The sequence below is a fragment of the Salvelinus alpinus genome, chromosome 25 (genome assembly GCF_045679555.1).
Source record: "Salvelinus alpinus chromosome 25, SLU_Salpinus.1, whole genome shotgun sequence".
In the NCBI taxonomy this organism is placed as follows: Eukaryota; Metazoa; Chordata; class Actinopteri; order Salmoniformes; family Salmonidae; genus Salvelinus; species Salvelinus alpinus.
Window position 1 is genome coordinate 3,849,045 of NC_092110.1, and position 24,241 is coordinate 3,873,285.

At 41.6% G+C, this 24,241-nt stretch overlaps 3 protein-coding genes and 1 long non-coding RNA gene across 12 annotated transcripts in view; 2 read left to right on the forward strand and 2 right to left on the reverse strand.

Annotated features, from left to right (window-relative positions):
* The first annotated feature begins 312 nt into the window (after positions 1-312).
* On the forward strand, positions 313-14,297 carry LOC139553202 (A-kinase anchor protein 12-like). The gene is made up of 4 exons (XM_071365259.1): positions 313-581; positions 5,893-5,992; positions 6,246-12,349; positions 12,460-14,297. Exon 3 carries the CDS (start codon positions 6,938-6,940, stop codon positions 12,305-12,307), a length of 5,370 nt encoding a protein of 1,789 aa, XP_071221360.1. The 5' UTR covers positions 313-581; positions 5,893-5,992; positions 6,246-6,937; the 3' UTR covers positions 12,308-12,349; positions 12,460-14,297.
* Positions 14,298-14,396: 99 nt separating this feature from the next.
* On the reverse strand, positions 14,397-16,419 carry LOC139553204 (uncharacterized). Its single transcript, XR_011670613.1, has 2 exons — positions 16,200-16,419; positions 14,397-15,675 (listed from the first exon to the last, which is right to left on the reverse strand). It is a non-coding gene; the product is annotated as an uncharacterized lncRNA (long non-coding RNA).
* Positions 16,420-16,463: 44 nt separating this feature from the next.
* Positions 16,464-22,498, forward strand: ccdc170 (coiled-coil domain containing 170). 2 transcript variants are annotated; one of them, XM_071365260.1, is made up of 10 exons: positions 16,464-16,614; positions 17,386-17,568; positions 17,826-18,011; positions 18,089-18,214; positions 18,454-18,654; positions 20,369-20,542; positions 20,841-20,990; positions 21,306-21,398; positions 21,650-21,853; positions 21,993-22,498. In XM_071365260.1, the coding sequence occupies exons 1-10, from the start codon at positions 16,570-16,572 to the stop codon at positions 22,248-22,250; spliced, it is 1,620 nt and encodes a 539-aa protein (XP_071221361.1). In that variant the 5' UTR covers positions 16,464-16,569; the 3' UTR covers positions 22,251-22,498. The 2 variants fall into 2 exon arrangements, with proteins under 2 accessions (XP_071221361.1, XP_071221362.1); XM_071365261.1 differs by having other exon boundaries at positions 21,309-21,398.
* A 1-nt stretch (position 22,499) lies between these two features.
* The window catches only part of syne1b (spectrin repeat containing, nuclear envelope 1b), a 145,692-nt gene continuing 143,950 nt past the window's right edge, over positions 22,500-24,241 (reverse strand). For all 8 annotated transcript variants that reach the window (XM_071365255.1, XM_071365258.1, XM_071365251.1 and 5 more), the window contains one exon: positions 22,500-23,788. In XM_071365255.1, the coding sequence (XP_071221356.1) occupies positions 23,750-23,788 (39 nt within the window). In that variant the 3' untranslated portion in view covers positions 22,500-23,749. The remainder of the gene's footprint in view (positions 23,789-24,241) is intronic.

The following is a 24,241-nucleotide window of genomic DNA, read 5'->3' on the forward strand; positions in this document are numbered from 1 at the left end:
CAGTCTCCCTGCATTCAGAAGTCTTGATGCAGCAAGGCAAGGTGTGCCATAGGCAATACTGTAACGGGGAGGCGTTTTTCTAAAAGAGTTTGCAGGAGGACCATACTGCACCAATTTAAAGCCTTTCAATTCCGGAGCTATCCTACCCATAGCCATGGAAAGTAGGGGTGCTTCTTTTTGTTAAAATTATATGAAGTAAAAATATATATCCCCAAAGTATTTTTTTTTTAATTATATGAAGAAAAAATTAATATCCCAAAATTTGTGTACTGGGCCTTTACTAGCCCTGTATTAGCTGACCGATATAGCCGTCTGTAGCGCGGGCAAATGATTTACTTTGCTGCTCCCATACCCAATGGCTTTTGCGGCTGTTTTCATTTTGGGGGGAAATTCTGTGCCATTGAAGTCGGTGTCTGTTCACACAGTACCGGACAGGACCGGCAGCCGCTACAGTTCTGTTCACGGGGTCGACTGAATCTGCGCAGCAGCGGGAGGATAGCCGCAAGTGCGACGACGAGGAAGCAAAAGCAGATGAGGAGAGTGCGAACAACCTACAGGATGGCGGGACTCCTGATGTCAAGGTAAAACTAAATAGCAGATTGATGTATTGACAACTAACCCAACAGGAAACACATTTCTATATCTACAGCCTCATCAAGGGGTTGCTGTCCTTAAATAGCTGAAGTGAAATTTAGGGGACGTTTTAAATATGGACAGAGGAGTGCATAAACAATCACCACACTGTTACAGTAATTGTACATGTATCCTATTATGTATTATTATCAAATGGTAGGTTTTTATTCGTCTGTGTTAATAAGAAAACCGATGTATGTCTCCTGACATTCAAGTGAAAGGCTTATATGGCCAATTAAAGACCCACAATAAGAGACGATGCTTCTCAACTGTCTGTGAAGTGTTGTTTTTGTCGGGATGCAGAGATAAGGTTGGTCATTCAGTTGATTGACGTGAGCACCCGTTCCAGATACCGACCCCATTTAACAACAATACATTTGATACAGTATCTATTTTTCACTGCTTCACAAAGTATTCCACTTCATTCCAAAGTATTTAAATGAATTCAATGGCACTGGAAATAGGCTAGGTATAAAATCAAAGGGTTACATTTTCACTATTGGAAATTGTCCAACTATTATCTTTCCAGGATATATATTAGTTATATCTATGACTAAAATGAGAAGACGTTTTACAATCGGAAATGATACAATATCTCTGATGTAAAACATGTAATATTACATTGACCCCCCCCTCCATTTGTTTGTACACTGCTGCTACTCGCTGTTTATTGTCTATGCATAGTCACTTCATCCCTACCTACATGTACAAATTAATTAACTAACCTGTAACCCCGCACACTGACTCGGTACCAGTACCCCCTGTATATAGCCTCGTCATTGTTATGTTATTGTGTTACTTGTATTTTTTTTAACTTTAGTTTATTTGGTAAATATTTTCTTAACTCTTCTTGAACTGCACTGTTGGTTAAGTGCTTGTAAGTAAGCATTTCCCGGAAAGGTCTACACTTCTAGTATTCGGCGCATGTGACAAATAAAGCATGATTTGATGTTCTCTTTTTAGTCATAGTTATGGCCTGATACATATAGGCTATTCTTCTGTTTATTCCTATTGACTTGCTTTACCAAGCATCACCTTCGGTGCTCGGTTGTCTCCACCAAGTCTGTCCCCAAATAATTTTATTTGCTGGTTTTAAGCATTAAACTTTCAAACAGATCTTTGTTGATTGTTGCTGGGTGCTATCGTCCTCCATCAGCACCGGCCTGTACCCTTCCTGCCCTAAACGCTCTCCTGGCCCCTTACACTAAGTCTGAATTTGTCCTGCTAGGTGACCTAAACTGGGACATGTTTGAACCACCTGACCAAGTCCTAATTCTGTCTAGCCTTTTAATCATTATATGTGTTATTGTTTTTACCATCGAGGACCACTTTCGAAACAAGTGTTTTAATTAATACTTTCAAGTGATATCCTCTGGGTCCACATTGTACATTTTGTTGTATATGTCTGTTACCCAAAATAAATTCAATTCAAAGCAATGGTACTCCCTACATTTTTCTCAGAGTATTTCCAATCCCACAAGGTATGACTCCAAACACCCAGAAAAGGCTACTCTCCTCGAAGTTATCCTCACAAATAATCCTGATAGGTATCAGTCTGGTCTTTTCTGTAATGACCTTAGTGATCACTGTTTTACAGCCCGTGTTCATAATGGCTGCTCAGTGAAACGACCTGTCCTGATTTGTCATAGACGCTTGCTAAAAAAACTTTAATGAGCAAACCTTCCTTCATGAACTGGCCTCTGTCAAATTGTATAGAATCAGCTTGATCCCCTCTGTCGAAGACGCTTGGACTTTATTTTTAAAAATATTTTCAGTGGTAATGTTAACAAACACATCCCCATATGGAAAATAACAATTAAAAACAGGTTCAGCCCCTGGTTCGACCGTGATCTTGCCCGAGTTACTCCACCTCAAGAATTGCATTAGGCGAAATGCTCGGCACACTCATACTCAAGCTGACTGGCTCTCGTTCAGGCAAATGAGAAATAAGTGCACTCAGGCTATCCGGAAGGCCAAAGTTAGTTACTTTAAGGAGCAGTTCTCTCTCTGTGGGTCTAACCCCAAGAAGTTCTGGAAAACGGTTAAAGACCTGGAGAATAAACCCTCCTCCTCACAGCTGCCCATGTCCCTTAATGTTGATGATGTGGTTGTTATTGACAAGAAGCACATGGCTGAGCTCTTTAATCACCACTTCATTAAGTCAGGATTCCTATTTGACTCAGACATGCCTCCTAGCCCGTCCAACATTTCCTCATGGGAAATAAGGCACCTTGGGGGTTTGTGGTATATGGCCAATATACCACGGCTAAGGGCTGTATCCAGACACTCCGCTTTGAGTCGTGCAAAAGAACAGCCCTTAGCCGTGGTATATTGGCCATATATCACACCTTGTGCCTTATTGCTTAAGTTTACTACAGTTTACTACACAATTTTTATAGTAAGTACTGTAGTATTCTATAGTAAACTGTAATATTCTTTCATGTGAGATTAGGCTACATATTTTTACAGGCATGGTCAAAGGGCAATAGAACTACAGCTCTGTAAGGGACCTGACTGTTCATATTCAATTACACATTGTGTCACTGTCCTTTTTGACACTTCTCTGCGACTCAATGTTTGGCTTTTGATTGTGTGTCGCTATTATTATGCTGCTTCTTAGCCAGGTCTTCCCTGAGAATAATATGTAGTCCTCAATGGGACTAACCTTAAAGAGATACCATCTTCTTGTGTCCATTCATTATGTGCACTATCATGGTCCATGTTTGACTTTTCAGTTGTTGGAGACCGTAGAATACCAGTGGAAACTGGTACTAGTGGAATGGTGACCTTCCACTCTTAGATGTATCTAAGGGCTTGATTCAATCCGTATAGCCCAAGTTCAGCGCTGTAGTGCGATTGAAGTTTAAAGACAATGTTGCCACGTTTGCGGAGACTGCATTCACGGTAAACGCTGACTGCATTCACGGTAAACGCTGACTGCATTCACGGTAAACGCTGACTGCATTCACGGTAAACGCTGACTGCATTCACGGTAAACGCTGACTGCATTCACGGTAAACGCTGACTGCATTCACGGTAAACGCTGCATAAGTCGGCTCAATCGGTAATTACCTTTACATTTTAACTGAGCTATAGTGCTGAACTTTGGCGATACGGATTGAATCTAGCCCTAAATTAAGTGTGTGTCGAGAAAGAGAGAGAGAGAGGAGAGAGAGAGAGATGGAATTTCACCTTGTCTGCACTCTTTATAAAGCATTGATTATCTTTGCACTGTAAGACATGATGAGCTCAGCTGTGGGTGAGCAGGAAGTCTGTTAGCTGTGTCTGACTCAAATTCTTCATTAAATACTTAGGTTACACATGATAATAACTTTCCAGATTAAGCCATTATGCATGCTTTTAACATGTGTAGATGCTTACAAAGGCTTTACAAATGTTGACAAACACTAACTTTTTTTGTCGTTGTTTATAAATAGATAATAGATAGAGAATTAAATTAAATAGATTCATTAAAAGCTTATTCATGATAATTTATTACCAAATGTTACCACTTGATTACCAATTTAGATATTCAAGGGATTAAAAAGAAACAACTACAATGGCTTTGTTGATGAGGGTTTGTGTGTGTGTGTGCTCTGTTTTAGAGGACCACTCCACAGCAGGGATGGATAGAATCATGAGTCAGCAGCAGCTATGGTCCAGCCAAGTGAGCCAAGTCTTTCTACATGGATGCTACCCAATTGGCACCCTATTTAGTTGTTGCCATTTAGGACAGACAGCAAACCAGGGAAAGTACATGTGGGTTGTTGTGTCCGTCACTAAAAGTCACGAGAATGTGTCACAACGTAAACGCGATGTAATCACATGAGGAACCATTGTGCAATGTTTATTTTGCACCTTGTCTCATGCATATTGGTCCAAAAACTGTGTAGAAAACATTGAACATGATCACATTATAGAAATAAATGAAGACGTGTACTTTGCTGTGTGTTTTGGTCAGCATTTTTCTTGCAATGTTATTAGAGATGAACTATCTTCAGAGTGATGACTCGAGACGTCGGTTATAAGGCGAAAGCTTTTTTGTTGTTGTTGGATAAAACGTGTTCACGTTACATTTGACCACTTTAGATTCTACAAAACAATAAAAGCAAGTTGCTAGCGCAAGCCACGCTAATCACTTGTTGGATTCTTAAGTGGACCACGAGTGAAACATTAACATGTTTAAGATGAGACAGAGGCCCATTTGCTATTGTTCTTTGTTGTCTAGTAGTCATAGAATGACGAGCATCATCTTTGTCTCCTTGTAATATATTTCAACACAGCACAAACAGTACTGTTAATCATTTGTGCCTGAGATTCCTTTTAGTAACCCAAGTTCTACAAATCTTCCAAGCTTATTTGTCTGAGGTGGCAAATTCTCAGATTTTTTTGCATGGAAAATGATCATAACTTCATAGAGGACGTCCTGGTTCCTGATAAGTTGAAAGCAATAAATAACATTACAGGATAACATGACTCATGCACTAGTACTACTATTGTAGTCTTAAAAGCTGTCCCCCCTTTCTCCTAAAGGGAAAATATGATTCTGGGGGAAAAAAGTGCATTTACATGTATTTAATCCTTAAAGAGTCTATTGGCACATCCATGGGTCAATCTAATTAACATAATACAAACATTCCCATACAAAAATTAAGTTGGAGATATCATGCCTATGTTGGCCTTCCGCATCTGCAGTGGAAGGTGGCCGAGCTACAGCTGTGTTTGTCAGACCATGAGACATTCCGAAAATTGGCCTACAAACTATTATGCTATTACTCTCACGAACTTGATGGTGTTCTCCATTTTGCTTTATGACCCCCACTAGTGTCATGTCTGAAGGTAACCCATACACACGAATGAAAGTAGGTAGTTTTGTGCCAACAAAAATAAGGGCTTAAATATATATACAAATATATATATATGTATCTCCTAGATATAGGACAGACACTTCAAAACACTTATTCCTTATTATAAATTGTTTTACTGTCTTTTTTGCCATTTACAAATGTGTTATTCAATGCGTTTATATGGGCTAAATTCAATATTTTATAAAAAAATGTATATATATATATATATAAAAGAAGATACTTAAAAGAGGTCCTAAAATTATAAATCAAATAGCTAAATGATCCATGTTATCTCACAACAATTCCATATGCTAGTTTAGTACCCGCCCCACCCCACCCCAGAGGTCATGCTATGTTGTATGTATGTGTATGTATATATATATATCTCAAAATGTTCCCTTCTCCGTTTTAGTTACTCCAAAAGAATGGACAGATCTCCGGGCTGAGTGAAAAAGCAGCGGGCAAGACTGAGGAGGTCAACGGACTATGTGAAGACAGGGTCGTTGCAGACGGTGAGTCATCACAGTGTGGACGAGAGTTAATTTGTGTGTGTATGAGAAAGGATTTACTTTTGGTTTCTTTGAAAAAGAGTTCAGTTGTTTCCTCAAGTTCTTACAATGTTACGGTCATGGTGAACACTTCACATTAAGCTACAGTATATATGTGGTTGTAAAGAGTTTATTTGTAGTTTCTAATTATAGGTTATTTGTATGAATCAGGTAATTTAACAGTTTTGGGTAATACATATTTGTTTTTTCATTGCAGTTGGTGAGACAAATTCAGTTATCATTTCTCAGAATAAGGACATTCCGGAGACGATAGAGACTCTCACAGAGAAGATACCACCTCTGGAAAACGTGATGGGAAGGAATCACCAGATGCAGACGATGAGGCATCAACAAATGAGACTGAAACAGAAGTGAAATTAAATGAAGTCAATGAACGTTTAAAAAAAAATCTTCAGTTCAATTGGTTTAAAATTCACATTGAAAAAAGACTGACACAACACAAGAAGAAGTGAGCCCTAAGAAAGTAGAGAGCGAAGCAAGAACTCCTGAGGATATCAAGGATACAGAAGAGACCACTATAGATAATGCTGAGGAGAATACCGAGCAGAGCAGATCTGACTGATGATACAATTAAATAAATTGTTGGTGATACACCAAAAGAGTCTGTTGGCGATACACTAAAAGAGCTTGTAGATGATACACTAGAAAAACTGGTTGACGAAATACTAAAAGAGCCTGCTGATGATATACCAGATGAGCCTCCTGATGATACACAAAAAGAGCTTGTAGATGGTACACTAGAAGAAGGGCATATCGACGATGCACCGAATGAGGTTGTTGATGACACAACAGAGGAGCCTGCTGATGATTGTACCTCTTGCCATATGATGACAGACCTCACATTTGTGAAATTTTCTCAATAAAACTACCAAGGAACATACCACAGAAATGATAGAACCTAAGGAGGAAGTCACACCTGAAGAAGTGGCAAAAGTAGAGAGAGAGGCAGAGGCACCAGCCCCACTGGTTCCGGTAGTTGACGAAATGTCTCCATTGAAACGTTTTTTCCTGACAGGTAAAATACACAAGCAGGTCAAGCAAGAACTCACAAAAGAATACAAGGTGGAACCTAAGGATGAAGTCAAGGAAGAACCTACGGAAGAACCCACGACAGAACCCAAGGATGAACCCAAAGAGGAACCAAAGGAAGAAGTCAATGAGAAACCTAAGGACAAAGTCAAGGAGAAAGTAGAGGAGGAAGTCTTCCCAACCGAAGAGACAGAGGCACCAGCACCAACCATTCTGGATGTTGAAGAAGAAATTATATCCCCGATTAAGACGTTTTTCACTACTGGAATCTTTGCCGGTTTAAAGAAAAATAAAAAGCTTATAGAAGAGGAAACGCCCGAATATGAGACCGTTGAGAAGGAACAGGAACTGCAAAGCATTGAAAAACAGGAGGACGTAAACACACCAGAGGAAGCTGGACTTGAGCAAGAACAAACAAAAGAGGAGATCAGTCCAGGTGTTGAGGGGGAACAAAATGCAGCCACAATGCAAATTGCAGCCACAATGTTAGCGGGAGTAACAGATTCCCTAATGGCTGAGACATCCAATGTCCCTGAACTCACCGAACTCATTAAGAGTAATGTTCCTAAAACTAGTGGAAACAGAGAGGATGTTCTTGAAGAGCAGACAGCTACTAATATATTACAGACAATTATCTCAAATGAAGCTGAACTTCTTAGTTCAGGAAGTTCAGTCCAGGATATTCTTGAAGACCAGTGTCCTTCTTGGAGTTTCGTAACCGCTATAACAAATAAAGCTGAAACAAATGAAGCCAAACTTCTTAGCTCTCAAAACAAAGTTAAAACCCAGGAAAGTCTTGAAGAGCAGTCTCATTCTTGGGGATTTGTCACCGTCACAGAGGATGTTCCTGAAGAGGAGCCAGCTCCTATGGTATTACTGACAGTTACCTCAAATGAGGCTAAACTTCTTAACTCTCAAGAGAAAGCTAAAAGCCAAGGAAGTCTAGTCCAGGATATTATTGACAAGCAGTCTTCTTCTTGGGGATTCCACACAGTTATCTCAAATGAAGCTGAACTTCTTATCTCACAAGAGAAAGCTAAAAATCAAGGAAGTCCACTCAGAAAGCTCTTGTCTGGGGCTGGTTTGAAGAAGCTTACTAGGAAGCGGAGAGGTAGTAAACCAGACAAGTTGACCGGATCTGGTGAGCATGTAGCTGAGGATCTACTGTCATCCACAGATTCAGTGGAGTACCAGAAAGGAGAAAGTACTGCCTCTCTGCCAGAAGAATTAGCAGCAGAGCAGGTAAACGTGTCTGCTCAGGCTGGGTTGAGCCACGAATCAGATGATGTAACCTCTGACAGTGAAAGGAAGAAGGATGGTACCTGGACTTCCTTCAAAAAACGAATGACTCCCAAAAGACATCCCAAAAGATCCTCTGAGAGTGAGGATGAGTCAGCATTTGTAGGCTTACATGAGGAGCCAAAGCAAAGTGAAGGGGAGCAGGTACTAGAACATATCACAGAAGAGCCCAAAAAGAAGGTTGATATATCTGTTTCTTGGGAGGCTCTCCTATGTGGATCTGCAAAGAGGAGGGGAAGAAAAACATCGGACTCAGAGGAGGAAGCACCCATGAATGAAGGTAAAATACTAAGTGAACCAGGAAACACTGCAGAGTCGCCATTGGACAGTTCTCAGGAGAGAGGTTATGAACATTTTACCTCTTCCCCTGAGCAAGTTGGAAGTCCATCGGGGAGTGAAGGGGGGTCTACATGGAAATACCTTAAAAAGCTGATCACCTCAAAAACAAAGGCAAAAACCAAGGAGGCCGTCAAAGTTAGCTCACCAGAGCAGATGCAATCTGGCATCGAAATCACCAAAGAAAAGTCTTATTTTTCTCTAAAGAAACTCATCCCTGGACGCAAAAAGGGAAAGCATGGAGAAAAGCAGGAACCAATATCTTCTGACGAGGCAGATAAGGGTGTTGGATCGGATGATGAGGAGGACTCTGAAACGCCAGCAGTGGTCCCCATGTCAGAGTTTGATGCAGAAGAGCTAGGAGAGAAACACACCATATCAACTGAGGCTGTTATAGAAACTCTATTACACATAACAGAAGAAGAAACCCAGCCAGACGTCTCTAATACGTTCACCGAATCGACCATACCCAAAGACACCCTGCCCACTGAAGCAGAGAAGGCTCAAGCCAAATATACTGTGGAACAGTTGGACCCATCAACATCCCCCGCTGCTATGGACAACTTTGAGGACCTTACAGAATTCAGTAAACATCAGCAACTCAGTGATATACCTGAAGAAGGTTTAATAGAGGAGACCAATGCCACACAAGTGTCTACTCCTGAAGAAGCCACTCAAGACGACACCATAGCCGAGGACCTAATAGAGTTGACATCTGAAGCAGTCACTGCCCCAGAACCTCTAGATGAAGAAACAACAGAAATGGTTTCAGCAGTGTCACAGCTGACAGATGAGTCCCCCAAAACATCCGGCAGCACAACACCTGTCCCACTAGAGTACGAGTTAAAGGATACAGAGTTACTTCTGCATGAGACTGTTGATACCATTAGCAGAACCCAAACTCTCTCATTGGTAAATACAAAAGACCCACATCTGGAAGCCATTTCAGTTTCTCCACAAATATTACACACACCAAAAGAGAAGGAAGCAACAGTTTTGATAGCTCATGAAAAATCAGATGCAGTTGAAATCCGCACAGGTGAAGAGTCTCAACAAATTGATCTTGTTGATAAAAGCCCAGTGACTCCTATGGTAGAGTGTCCATCTGAGGTCACCGAGGTAGTACCCACAGAGTTGGCACCTGAGGACACTGAAGAGTCTGATGCTGCAAGAATCACTACAGATGATTTACACAAAGCTGAAGATGAATCAATTCCAATCATGCGCATAGAAACTGAAAAGGACCCACAAACAGAATTGGTAAATGAGTTAGAAGAGGCAAGACCAGAACTTGTAGCCTACATTAATTCAGAAGAAGGTGTAGCTCAGGTTGATGAAAAGGTGGTAGCAGAAGAAACTCCACAGCCTGATACAGAGAGTCTGGATGTATCAGACACAGACAAACTTATCTCCATACAACCTCTCACAGAGTTCACTCTTGAAGAAGAGAAAGCGGAATTCCTGGATGTTGCGGAGGATGCTGCAGACAATGAGAATGCACCACTTATAGAAACAATCACATGTGAGGTTCAAGATGTCACAGCTGCAATGCATGACATTTCAATGTCGGAACCATCTGACGTTCTGGAATGTTCGATTGCCATAGTGACACCTGAAATCGAATCCCCAGAGAAAAGGGATCCTGTGGGTTCTCTAAGACCACTTGAAGAGGCAAGACCAGTACTTGTCGCCACCGTTAATTCAGAAGAAGCTCAGGTTGAAGGAAAGGACGTTCTGAAAACGTTGATTGCCGTAGTGGCACCTGAAGGAGAATCTCCAGAGAAGAAAGATCCTTTGGGTGTTCTAAGACCACTCATATGCTCTGCTATGGTTCAGACACTAAAGGTAGAGGACATGGTTGTGATGAAGGATGTGCCTTCAGCACAGTTTGTTGATGGCCATGTGATCCAAGTACAAGTGACGGATGCAGTGCTAAAGTCAGCTGAAGAAATTGACGAGGTAGTGCTTGAAGTGGGCTCATCTGATGCAAATGATCACAAGATTCTATTACCACAGGTGAACACTGAGATTGAATCAGATGAAGCAAATGTTAACACAACCCTTGAGGTGGGCTCAACTGATGATCACGAGATTATAGTACAAGTGGCGGATGCAGCGTTAAAGTCTGCTCAAGTAATTGTTGATAAAGTGCTTGAAATGGACTCAACCAATGTCACTGATCACGAGATCCAATTAAAAGGGTTGGATGTAGAGATTGAATCAGATGAAACAATTGTTGATACAGTTCTTGAGGTTGTCTTAACTGATGTCAAGGGTCATGAGATCCAAGTACAAGTACAAGTAACAGAGGCAAATGCTGAGAAGGGTTCAGCTGAAGCTATTGTGGAGACTGCACTTGAGGTGGTTTCCTCAACCGATACTAAAGAGGTCATAGACGTTTTTGACAAAATGGAGGACGAAGGAGAGGGTGAGAATGCCACTGAGAAGATTGAGGACGACATGTTTGAAGAGGCCAGCAGTATTCTAACTCAGGGAGTTGTCCAACATGTACATCAGAACTCATCAGAAGACCCCAATGTTGTACCACAATCAAGTGAAAAGGCTGAAGTTGAATTATCGAGTGAAGCAGACGTTTCGAAATCACCAGATAGTACACCAGCGGTCGCAGTTATAGATAGTCAAGGACATCCACATGTAACTGCACAGGTGCAAAAGACAATTCATTTATTTGAAAACTACTTAGATCTTAATACTCAGGGAAATGCACAAGAACCTTCAGAAAAAGAAACTGAGCCCTCGATTGCTCTCGAAGTTGATACAGTATATGAGGATAAAAAAATTCCTGAGGCATTTGTAGTGCCCACTTTTGAATTTACCAGCATACCTGACGACACAGTTCCCACTACATTTGCAGAGTCTTGTTCACAGGCAGATGTGCAAGATGTTTTTGGAACAGAGGCTGAATTCATTATTGATGTTTCAGACTCTACTAGCGGGCATGAGAAGGAACTAGTGGGAATGGTAGTAGAATCAGCAAAGGAATCAGTGGAGTCGTTTGAAAAGAGACTATCTATTGAATCCCATGTCCATATCCATCTCCACATTAAACCCAGCGATGCTGGAGTTGTGTCCGCGGGATTAGAGTCACCACCACTTGCTATTTGGCCACCTCCAAGTACTACTGCAGAAGTTGCAGTGAATACTGACAGCCTTCGAACAGAATCAATAGAAAGTGCAAGTACTATTGCAAAAAGTTCCGTGAATACTGACTGCGTTCTAACAGAATCAATGGAAAGTGCTCAACTTTGTGAAGTCAGTCAAATTGAGCAAACCAGTGACACTGCACCTCATTTGCCACTGCATACCCCACCTGCAACAGTGCTGTACACCCTAAACCCTGAAACAGAACAGGTAATGACCAATGCAGTAGGGTCTAACCCACACATAGAGGAAGAGAATGACCTAGAACTGTGGCTGGATGCTGAGGAAGATATTGGCACAGTAAAATCCCATATCTTGGAAGTTCTAAGCAAAAAAACAGATAGAGGAGTAGAGAAAACGCTGCAGGACAGTGAAGATATATTTGATATTGCACTTGAGCCTCAAAGCTTTCTGTCCGGAGGTGATACCTAGTAAGACTGCAGCCATTCCACCAAACTGACGTATCATGAACTGGTAAGTCAGTCCTTTACATTTCTTGTTTTTCTACTTTGTATTTAAGTAAGAAGAAGAAGTACACAAATATAATGTCTCCTGAACTTGTCTCCTGAACTTTCTTCTCTTAGGTTTAACGAGCTAAAGGAGTGCTGGACTACCTGAAAGAGAAGATAGAAGTCCACACATGAAGGATGACCCACCACAACGGAGCTAATGGAGACATTCTTCAGATCGTTGAATACATTAATGTTAGTTTCAATGTTATTATATCAAAGTTTAACTGTATGTGTAATTACGTCTACTTATTTAAATACAATTCGTGTTCCTTTTCAAGGAACCATGTCATTTTATCAGAACTTGGAGGTACAATAATGTATATTATATAATATTTGTGTTAACATTTTTGAAAATGTTTGTCCTGTTTGTCCTTCTATTACACAGAGTATATTTATCTGAGTTTAGTGTTCTTTAGCGTTAATGTAATTTGTGGATTGAACAGAAGCCTTCCATTTATCAACATATAATACACTTACATTCAACACAGGACATATGTACCGCACTGCTCACCAAAACAATGCAAAGACAAACTGTGATTAGATATACAGGTATGTAGATTTGTTCGCGATGTTACTGTGTTATCACTGTCTTCTGTCAGACACTAAATGTTTGCTCGACTCAGCACATACCGGTAATAGAACATTTGCTCTAGTCATGTGTAGTGACTAGAATTTGTATCATATTTATCATCATTCCTATAAATATTGCCATCCATCTTCATTATCTCAGAATTATAGTTGAATTGCCAAGTTTTCAAACTATGCACTGCAATGGTTAGTTGACACAGACCAAAATACTAATACAAAATGTGTATTTTATCACGAGTTACGTGATGTATTGGTCACAGACAAACTTATCAACAGAACTATATTTGTGTATTCATTTTTTTTGCCTGTGAATATACACGGAGTATACAAAACATTAAGAACATAACATAGACTGAGGTGAATCCAGGTGAAAGCTATGACCCCTTATTGATGTAATTTGTAAGATCCACTTCAAATTCAGTGTAGATGGGCAGGGCGGGGGGTGTGGGTAGGTTAAAGAAGGATTTTTAAGCCTTGAGACAATTGAGACATGGACAAAATATTTAAAGATGCTATGCAGAAATCGCTCTGCCATTTCCTGGTTGCTAAAATTCTAATAGTTCGCTTAATTTAAGTTTATGTGACAAAACAAGCAAGTATAGTGTAGAGAATCATTGTACCATCTAAAATATATTTTCCATAATCAAACATATTGTATTTTCAGCTGTTTGAAGCTGGTGAACAAAACTGAAAGTAAAAGACGCAAAAACGAAACTTAAGAATGGGAAGCAGAGAAAGTGCACATGTAACGGATCTACCACTTCTTCAACTTTCTTTCAATGACAATGACAGATCTATAACACACATTTCTATTTGAATTTGGTCAGGTGGTGAAAAAAGGGACATAATGCAGCTTTAAGTGCCTTTGAACGGGGTATAGTAGTAGGTGCCAGGTGCACCGGTTTAAATGCATGTCAAGAACTGCAACGCTGCTGGGTTTTTCACACTCAACAGTTTCCCATGTGTATCAAGAATGCTCCACCACCCAAAGGACATCTAGCCAACTTGAAACAACTGTGGGAAGCTTTTGGAGTCAACATGGTCCAGCATCCCTGTGGGATGACTTGCCTTGACACCTTGTAGAGTCCTTGCCCTGACGAATTAAGGCAGTTCTGAGGGCAAAAGGGGGTGCAACTTAATATTAAGAAGGTGTTCCTAATGTTTTGTACACTCAGTATATATATATATATTCCTCTTTATCTTAAAATGTAATATTAACTAATAACTAAATGCAAAACATAAAAGAGTTGCATGAACATTTTTATATTTCAAAGCTGTGAATGAAATAAATGAAAACTATTTACATCCGGCTTGAAGGACCACTCTGAGCCTCTCGGGGTCTTTCTTACAGATGAGTTAAGGTTCTGTCACTATGCTTCTACCTATACTAAATACAGCAAGACGTGATGACAATACGCAAGTTAGTTCAGTCTACTTTATTTTATCAAATCAAACACACAACAAACTTCATAAAAGGAGATGACAGCTGTCACCAAATGTATGTGCTGTAGATCTTCATGGCTCATATGAATGTGAATAACATTTGACATGGCAAGACCACAGACAATTGGCATCTTCTAAATGACCTGCGGCTCCAGGCAATAGGCTCAGCTTCTTCCAGACAAGTCACTGGGTTGAAGATATCGGATTGGTTGTTTGAATTATTACAGTTTGCCAGAATGAAGAAATACACCGAAATGTAAGTCTGCAAATATATAAATACGTACAGTGAATCAATACATATAGGCAATTTAAAGTTTCAACTCAAATATAAACACAAGCATATAAAGCCCCAAAAAACATGCATATACTGTATTAATGATGGGGATGTAATGACTCACCGATACGCATCAGTCCCTTATTCAAATGTTTAAAATAGGACTGCGTCGGTCCACGGACCCCAAACCCATTCCAAATGTAGCATGCATCGGTCAGAAAATCGATTCAAACGTGACGAATCGCACATTCGAAATTCTTTCTACCTTCCCGAAAATGCCTCATATTTGTGACAACTGATGCGTCATCTCCTTCAGTGTCGAACCAAGCATGTAACTGTGTTGACAGTCATTGAGCTACAAATCATTTTGATTGTTGAATAACCCTAGGGAATATTATTATTATAATAATTTTTTTATTACAAAAAACACAAAAGGTTAAATAAATCAAATAGATACATCCATTAGGCATCTCCCAGTCCTCTAATCTGATTAGTGGACGGCATCACCTTGTCCTCCTTTGGGGTCGGCTGATTGGTTCTGGATGGTTGTTTGGTCCTAGGGCCTTTAGGAAGTTTCTTCCCACTTCCAGGCATGGTCACCGGTTTAATCACTGATTTAATAGGGGCCGTTGAATAGAGCCTCCTCTGTATACTGACACCCCACTGTCTGGTGGAGGTGGAATGACCAATGACAGCTGACAGCGACACGACACCGGCGCTGAAACATGGCGACACATTACCAAACATCTCGCTTCCTGTCTCCTCTGATAGTCCTCTGATGCTGTTGGGAGTGTGTGTTTGAATGACAGGTCCCAGATGAACATATAGATAGAATAGAGTTCTAGGTGGAGTCACATGCAGCTGGACAGGGTCCGACAAGATTGACAGGGGTGAAGCCATAGGAACATGTTCTACTCCTCAAAAGGCTGCTGTATCCTCAGACGGCACAACAGAGTCCGGAGCATGTTATCTGCATGGATGGACTGTACACAGGAATGCAAAGAGAAGAGAAAACATAAGCATACTGACTAGCTAAATCAATACATGTGAAATATTGAATAATGATGGGAACAACATATCTATGGGTTTTATTATATTCAAAAGGACCCCATTATAAAACCTTCACATATAGAAATGCATTTTGGCAATGTACTGTACATTAATCTGGCTAGCGCTACTGCAAGGCAGGAAGATTGACCTTGGTTGAATGGCAATGCATGCAATAGCTAGCTAGGTAGATTGCAATAAACGTTCTGGGCAACATTAGCTATGGTCATAGGTCACTATATTGTGGCTGTTCATGAACCTCACAATAAAGCACGAGAGTATCACTATCCCAAAATCAAACCTTCCATGACGTGGCTAAGGTTCGTGGACTAGCACTTGCAAGGTACTATAGCTAAATAGCGAGCTTCAAATGAATGAGGATGTAACCAGACAGAAGGGGTTAGTTATAAATATCTTTGATGTAACGTTAACGTTAGCTAACCCAAAGAAAATAACTCACCAAATCAGGCTTTGCAAACAAGAAGATGTTTCAATGGCTGTCATGTTAACACAACTACAGTATCTACGTTTAGTCAAACTAGATCCGCATAACAGTTTGAGGTTTGAATGGAAGCTTGTTGTGCATAAAGTTTCATTTGAACAGCTATACTGTATTTTCTGGTTGCAGTGACGCGTCGTAGCGTCATCCTGAAGCAAGGGATCCTGAACAACAGTACCCCCTGTGGTGAAACGAGAGACAATGTTTTCTGTTGCCTGGAGACTCCTGGAAACAGCACTGTATAGCACTTGGTTGAAATCCCAACCCCAAACTCTCACCTATATCTATTCTATTATATTTAAGGCGACCTACAGTAACACAGAGAAATAAAATGGAAAGTATTGATACAGCAACCGAAGGCAGACAACTGGATAAGGTAAAATAGAAATGTCATGAATAGAGCTGACCTTATTCTACATGTCAGGGAAGCATGTTTGTTCTACACTTAAAGGACAATTTTCTTGCTACCCACGTCACCGCAAATCGCATAGTGTTTGAAAATCACTGTTGTTAAACTGTTTTTGATGATGTCATCTGGTATAACTTTTTTACTTGATATTTTTTTCCATAAAAAACGTAATTTGCCGTTATCACACACAGGTAATGAAAATGAGGTTGAAAAGTGGTGGAGTTGTCCTTTAACATAACCTAACATATTGTTTTTTTAATTTACCCCCTTTTTCTCCCTAATTTCGTGATATCCAATTGCGATCTTGTCTCATCGCTGCAACAACGCCAAACTGTGTCTCTTAACACGACCTGCCAAACTGTGTCCCTTAACACCCACCCGCTTAACCCGGAAGCCAGCTGCACCAATATGTCGGAGGAAACCGAGTTTAACTGACAACCAACGTCAGCCTGCAGGCGCCCGGCCCGCCACAAGGAGTTGCTAGAGCGCGATGAGCTAAGTAAAGCCCCTCCAGGCCAAACCCTACCCTAACCCGGACGAAGCTGGGCCAATTGTGCGCCGCCCTATGGGTCTCACGGTCATGGCCAGTTGTGACACAGCCTGGGATCGAACCAGGGTCTGTAGTGATGCCTCAAGCACTGTGATGCAGTGCCTTAGACCGCTGCGCCACTCGGAGGCCACTAACATAACATATTTAACTTGTTCCACAACATTGTGCCCTGCTTAATGTGTCCCCAGGTGGAGCCCTGCCTTGAGAGGGACAGACTGAGGATGAGGGTCTCTGTGTTGGAGGAGAGTGTGAGGTCCTACGAGGTAGAGTGTAAAGCCAGCAGAGAGACGGTGATGAGACTGGTGGCAGAGGTGGCCCGGGAGAGGAGGAACACAGCAGGCAGTGCAGAGGCTCTCGATCTGCTAAGACTGGTATGTATCCACATGTGCATCCTTTTAAAACACATACACTTTTCACTTTGTGCTGATACGAGCTGTACTTTGCTGGCTCTGATATATATTTTTCCAGGGCAGTACAGCCTGGAATTGGCTCGTCTCAGTAGTGTACTACTGTCATCTTTGTTGTGTATAAGCATCAATTCATGTGTTAAATCTTTATACATGCATTATGTACAGTAAATGGTTATCTGTTGCAACTTTGCATTTCCTTGTCAAAATATGTCTTCCAGGACTTAGATAGTGCCTTGCTGACCAAGAGGAGCACAGATATGGAGAACCAGAGTCTAGCAGAGAGGCTGGAGGCCAGTCAGCGTGTGGTTGAGGCAGCCAAGCAGGAGGCAGGGTGCCTGGAGAGGCAGATCCAGGAGCTGGAAGGGAAACTCCAGACCAGCCAGGGGAAAAACCAGGCTACACAGGTAGGATTGCAATATTCCCAGGTTTTCCCAGAAATCCAATTTGAAGGATTCCAAAAAATTTGAGACCCCATTCACAGGGGAGACAGCAGGCCCTCCTGGGGGAGGTAGGGGCCCTTCTGCAGCTGGGTCTCTCCATGCCAACTGAGGAGGAAATACTACAGAGACTCGGGGACCTCTGCACCAGGCAGAAACGTATGAAAGCGGTAAGTAGGGTTTTTTCTGTTCTTATACTACTACGTTGTTATTACATTGTGTGACAGTTTCAATAGGCAAGAACATAATATATTGACAGATAATCAATCAGGATTTTCAATCATTTTATACCTGGAGATACAATGTTTGAACGATAGCCTAGAGTGGATGCACATTGCAATAACCTTGAGTAGTTATTCTTTATCAGTAGTTATGTTTTTAAGTTGTATCTGCCAATATTTCCTGTCAGATCATGGAGGAGATGGAGAGGAGGCTGTCCCAGGTCACTGAGGATGTGTCCAGGCAGACAGAGCTCCACCACAGTGCCCTGCAGAGAGCCCAGCTGGCTGAGCAACAGGTCACAGACCTCAGCGACAGGCTGCAGGGTTTGGAAGCTGAGCTGATGACTTCAGACGTGCACCGGGATGGGCTGAGTCATAACAGTCAGCTTGTGAGTGAGCACACTGGCAACCATGTAGAGTGTGCAGTAGTAGGTGAACATCACACATTTCTCCACTGGTGCTGGGCCCCCCCAAAAATGATAATAACAGTCTTTATAACTAACGTTAGACACAGTATATAGAACATATAACTACAGTAGTATATAACACTGTTGATACCTCCATGCTATAGTACGCTATGGTAAATAATCCCACAGCACCCAATCCCCCTCCGAAAAAAAATTCTAAACAACTACACCCTTGCCTTTCGTGAACCAACTCCCGCTTGACTTTTTCCTACTAGCACTGGCTTTGCTACTTTATTGAGGAAAAATGTACTTACTATAACTGAGATGTGGTTGTCCCACCTAGCTATCTTAAGATGAATGCACTAACTGTAAGATGCTCTGGATAAAAGCGTCTGCTAAATGACGAAAATGTAAAACGTACACTGGGTGTACGAAACAATACGAACACCTGCTCTTGCCATGACACAGACTGACCAGGTGAATCCAGGCGAAAGCTATGATCCCTTATTGATGTCATTAGTTAAATCCACTTCAAATCAGTCCTCAGGTCCAGAACAAATTCAAGGAAACACACAGTATTATACAGAGCCATGAGTGGATGGAACTCAGTAAGCCTGGTTTTTAAAAAAACGAATAAAGCGACACTTCACAACGTCTCTCCCCCATGTGACCTACTTGTTGTGTGTATGTACTGACGTGTGTTAACTGATAGATGCACACACACACTACATGTTAATGTTTTTAAACGTATGTAAATTGTAAAGTATTTTTTGTTGTTGTCTGTAATGTCTTTCTCGTTATGTGTCTGACCCCAGTAAGACTAGCTGACGCTAATGGGGAGCCTAATAATTCAAAGCAAATCAGTGTAGATGAAGGGGAGGAGACAGGTTAAAGAAGGACTTTGAAGCCTTGAGACAACTGAGACATGGATTGTGTATGTGTGCCATTCAAAGGGTGAATGGGAAAGGCAAAATATTTCAGTGCCTTTGAACGGGCTATGGTAGTAGGTACCAGGCACATCGGTTTGAGTGTGTCAAGAAATGCAACACTGCTATGTTTTTCACGCTCAACAGTTTCCTGTGTGTGTGTAAAGAATGGTTCACCACCCACAGGATATCCAGTCAACTTGACACAACTGTGGGAAGCATTGGAGTCAACATCGGCCAGCATCCCTGTGGAAGGTTTTCAACACTTTGTAGAGTCCATTCCCCGCCAAATTGAGGCTGTTCTGAGGGCAAAAGAGGGTGCAACTCAATATTAGGAAGGTGTTCTTAATGTTTTGTACACTCAGTTTATAGGGTGCAGTAATGGAGCAGTATACTATGTGTGGAAGCTTTTCTTTTTTGTGACCAAATCTGGAAAGGGACCTTAATAGGTCCAGGACTACTACCATCCTCGTACTAAAATCATAATGGTACATTTACTGTAAATGGATTTGGATGTTTCTGGATTAGCAGAGATATTACTGCCCTGGCCGGTATTCACAAAGTGTCCCCAGAGTAGGAGTACTCATCTAAGAACAGGCTACCCTCCTCTTATTCATTATGACCACCCGTACGTAAAATGTATGCATGTATGACTAAGTCTCTTTGGATAAAAGCGTCTACTAAATGGCATATATTATTTAAAAGGCTAAATTGCAGCACTCCAACTCCGAGACACTATGTAAATATGGGCCTTGTGTTTTGCCATGCAGTATGAGCAGTTCCTGGAACAGTTGTCCGGGAGAATGAAAGTAGACAGTATCGCCACTGACCTGGGCTACGACATGAGGCTACAGCTCATTCTGTCTCGGGCAGAGCAACTTGTCAAACTAGAAGGGACGGCTTTGGTGGAGAGCAAGACCCTGGCCCACAACCAACAGCGAAAGGTACACAACATGAAACTAGTAGCCACTGAACCTACAACTTAAGAGTGTACATATCATTTGTTTATAGTCGGAGGGTTGTTTGCACACCTTACATCGTTGTCGGTGCATATATAAAACAAAACTCAAGCACACTGGTATTTTTGTATGATCCACATTCCACAATGTACAGTATTTAATGGATCGCACGCCAACATTTGTCAATCTAGTTACTATCATTACTGTTCCATCTACTAGTATCATTGTATGTTGTGCTTAAACACCTGTTTACCATGTTTACCGTATACCATGTTACCTGCAGTTGAAGATCCAGAAGGAGCGGTTGGAGAGTAAGGAGCTCCACATGGAGCTGTTGAGGAGGAAGGTGTCTGAGCTAGAGGAGGAGAAGAAGAGTCGCTCAGCCCTGGCCATGCAGCGAGACGACGCCAATGTGACCGCCCGGAAGATGCAGGTAGCCTAGAGGTTAGAGGGGTGGGCTAGTAGCCAGAAGGTTGCTGGTTCAAGCCCCAGTGCGGGTGTAAAAAGTGGAAACTGAACCGGCAACTGAAGGGCTGCTGGTCTGTGATCCCAGGTACCATCTCCTGCCATTGTGCCCTTTAGCATGGCACTTACCTCCTAAAACTGAACCCCTAAAGCTCCACATCCAGGGGCGAGGTTAAGATAGGCAGAAGCCAAATTTCTGTTTCTTACTAAACGGACGATAAAGTATGTATTCTACTGTATCTAAAGAATCTATTCTATCTTAAGTATCTATTCTATTCCAAAGAAGAAGGTGGAGCGACTACAGGAGGAACTGGGATCCAGTAAGGTCTCCATCACAGAGCTCAAGGCCCAGCTGTCACACACCAACGAGCTGAAGGTAGAGGGCAGGACAGCTCAGGCCCACACATCCTCTAGAGGCAGAGTCATATAACTTCATTTCCTGGCGACTTCCTGTAGCTACAAGATTACATACTGAGTTTGAATAAAAGTTGGTTATTAATACCCTAACCACTGTCTTATATGCAAATTAGGAATAATTGTTTAAAGACTATACTTTCTAATGTTATGTTGTTGTTAAGTAACATGATCAAAATACATTCATGTCCAATTTGGAATGATGTGTCTAAGCTCAAAGTCCTGGAGCAGAGTCAGACCAATGCTGAGCAGAGTAAGAGTCTGGAGGACCTGGAGAAGGGCAAGGCCAAGGTGGAGAAGAAGTTCAGCACAGCCAGGACAGATCTACAGAGCCAGGAGCATCTGGCCAGGGAGGCCCAGCAGCAGTTGACCAGCCTTAGACAGACCCTGGCTCAGCTCACGGACAGAGAGAGAGAGGTGGGGAGGATGGATACATAGTCGTATTAATATGCATGTACGCGCACACGCACACACACACACAATATAATTTGATTGAGGAGTACAGAAAAAGAACATCCGAAACCTGACTGGAAGTATGTTTACTCTGTTGTTTCAGTTGGTAGACTTCCGTATGGTGGTCTCTCAGATGTTAGGTCTGGATGTCTCAGCCCTGGCCCTTCCAAACTATGAGATCATCAAATCTCTGGAGAGCCTGCTTCACCCCCACCATCACCCCCAGCATGACCTCCACCACCACTCCCTGGCCCTGTCCTGGCCCTGCCCTACCCACCACCAGAACCACCATCTCCTACAGCTCCAGGACCAAGATAACTCTGGGTCTGTCACATGCCTCTCAGAGGTCCACGGGCCCTGAGGCTCTCCTGTGAATGAAGCGTATATCTGCTCATCCCGAGGACTCTGCTCAGGACAGGCACCTGTATGATATGAATGATTTATTTAAATGATCAAAATCAAAATGTATTCATTTGAGATGCATCCTATATCTTTTTGCCCATTGAAATTGGATTTGACATGAGTTTATGACGTATCCAAAGGTCAGATCCACATACTGTCAAGTCAATAGCACTGAATCAGCCATTTTGAATAAAAGACAGAAACAAAATGAGAATTTGGGATTCAATATTTGTGATTTAGGCTCAGATATACATTATATATATACATTTATATTATGTACAGAACATGTTAAGTAATCCTGGACTGGTATACATGTAATACTGAATGCACAGAGCCATAGAAAATACACAGTTGTTTTATAATTCGTTATAGTTTTGATTAATAGCATGTAGATAGTTTCCATATTTTCAATTAGAAAAATAACAACAAAGTGTGTTCAGTACATTATTTCCATATGGTGAATGTTTTTAAAGGTTTCTTATACAGTCAAACAGTTTAGCGCAAACAACTCTCATTATTTCATTTGCTTTACATACACATTCAAAACACAATTCAGATTAAATAGATTCTTACACACAGTTACAGTATAGTTCATATTAAAAATTCAACACGTATCAAGTAAAAGCAAAGATTATAACTGCATGCCAAAATACACGTAAAAAATAAACGCAATTGTAAGTCATCTTAAAATGTTATTTTACAAATGTTCTATTGTTACAACAGGCAAATTCACAGGTTACATGTTCTGTATTGAACTAGGTGTCAAATGGCAGCTGTATTTCAACTCAACAGTTCCAGCATCCAGTTGATATCCACTGACCGCAGTCAGAAACATTTTTTGGTTCTTACATGTGCTGCTCCAGAAATGCTTTCTCCGTCTATACATGACAGACAACTAAAAGATGACATGAGTGATTCGATCAGCCACAAAAGACAAGTTAAGACAGCTGCTGTACTCTGTCCACACAAAGAAGACACGTCCGAGATCAGCTTGAGATTTGGGTTCCTATGTTTCTTGCTCATGGCGGCACAAGGAGCCGAATGACGGCATTGCTTATCTCGCTATTCTTCATGGAAGCTGCAAAGTAGTGGAGCATTGAAACAGTTCCAATACAATTAAAAACCCAGACTGTGACGATGTTCAAAAACCCCAACTGTCCTCCTCAGGTTCGTCTCCGTGCCAGGGCCAGGCTGGAATATACCGGAAGTAATCTCGCTCGGCACCCAGAACCAAATGTTTGGTCTGTCATGATAGACTATACAGGAGGGGGCCCGTTGGTGTATTTGAGCATGGGGTAGAAGGAACGGGCAAAGTTATTGGACTGGCTACAGCTGAAATCACACTCATACATTGGCACCAGGCAGGCCATGCCCACCAGCAGCAGGAGGAGGAGCAACTGGAGGGGCACCGCCACCCACAGGACGCGGTACAAGAATGACGATGGTATCGCCTCGGCCTCAGAAGGGGAGGAAGCGGACCCAGCGACGTTGGGAGACCTGGTTAAACACGATACGGGGAGCACACAACAACACCAAGCCAAGTAGATTTAGGTTATGACACCTGTAGAGCTACAGATCTGCATCCAGACCACACATCCATCCATGTATACCTTATAAAAAATAAAATAAATAAACTATTTAGTTATAAGATATAAACTATCCCAAATGATCTTGAGGAACTACAGCATGGTAGTTCTTGAACTACGATTACGATGACGAACTGTGTATCTCCACAAACATGATCGAATAACCAAACGATATCTGTGATCAATACACTGAGTCATTTGAACATCACTTGACAAACATTTTCAAGAAACACAATCCTTTCAAACCCATAAAGTAAATATGTGGAGCTGACATTCCTTTCTCAAGGATGCGAGGTGTTAGGATGCGAGACAAAAAAGTAGCAGTTGAACATTTAGACAGTCCTACAAGGTCTCTCTGATGAGT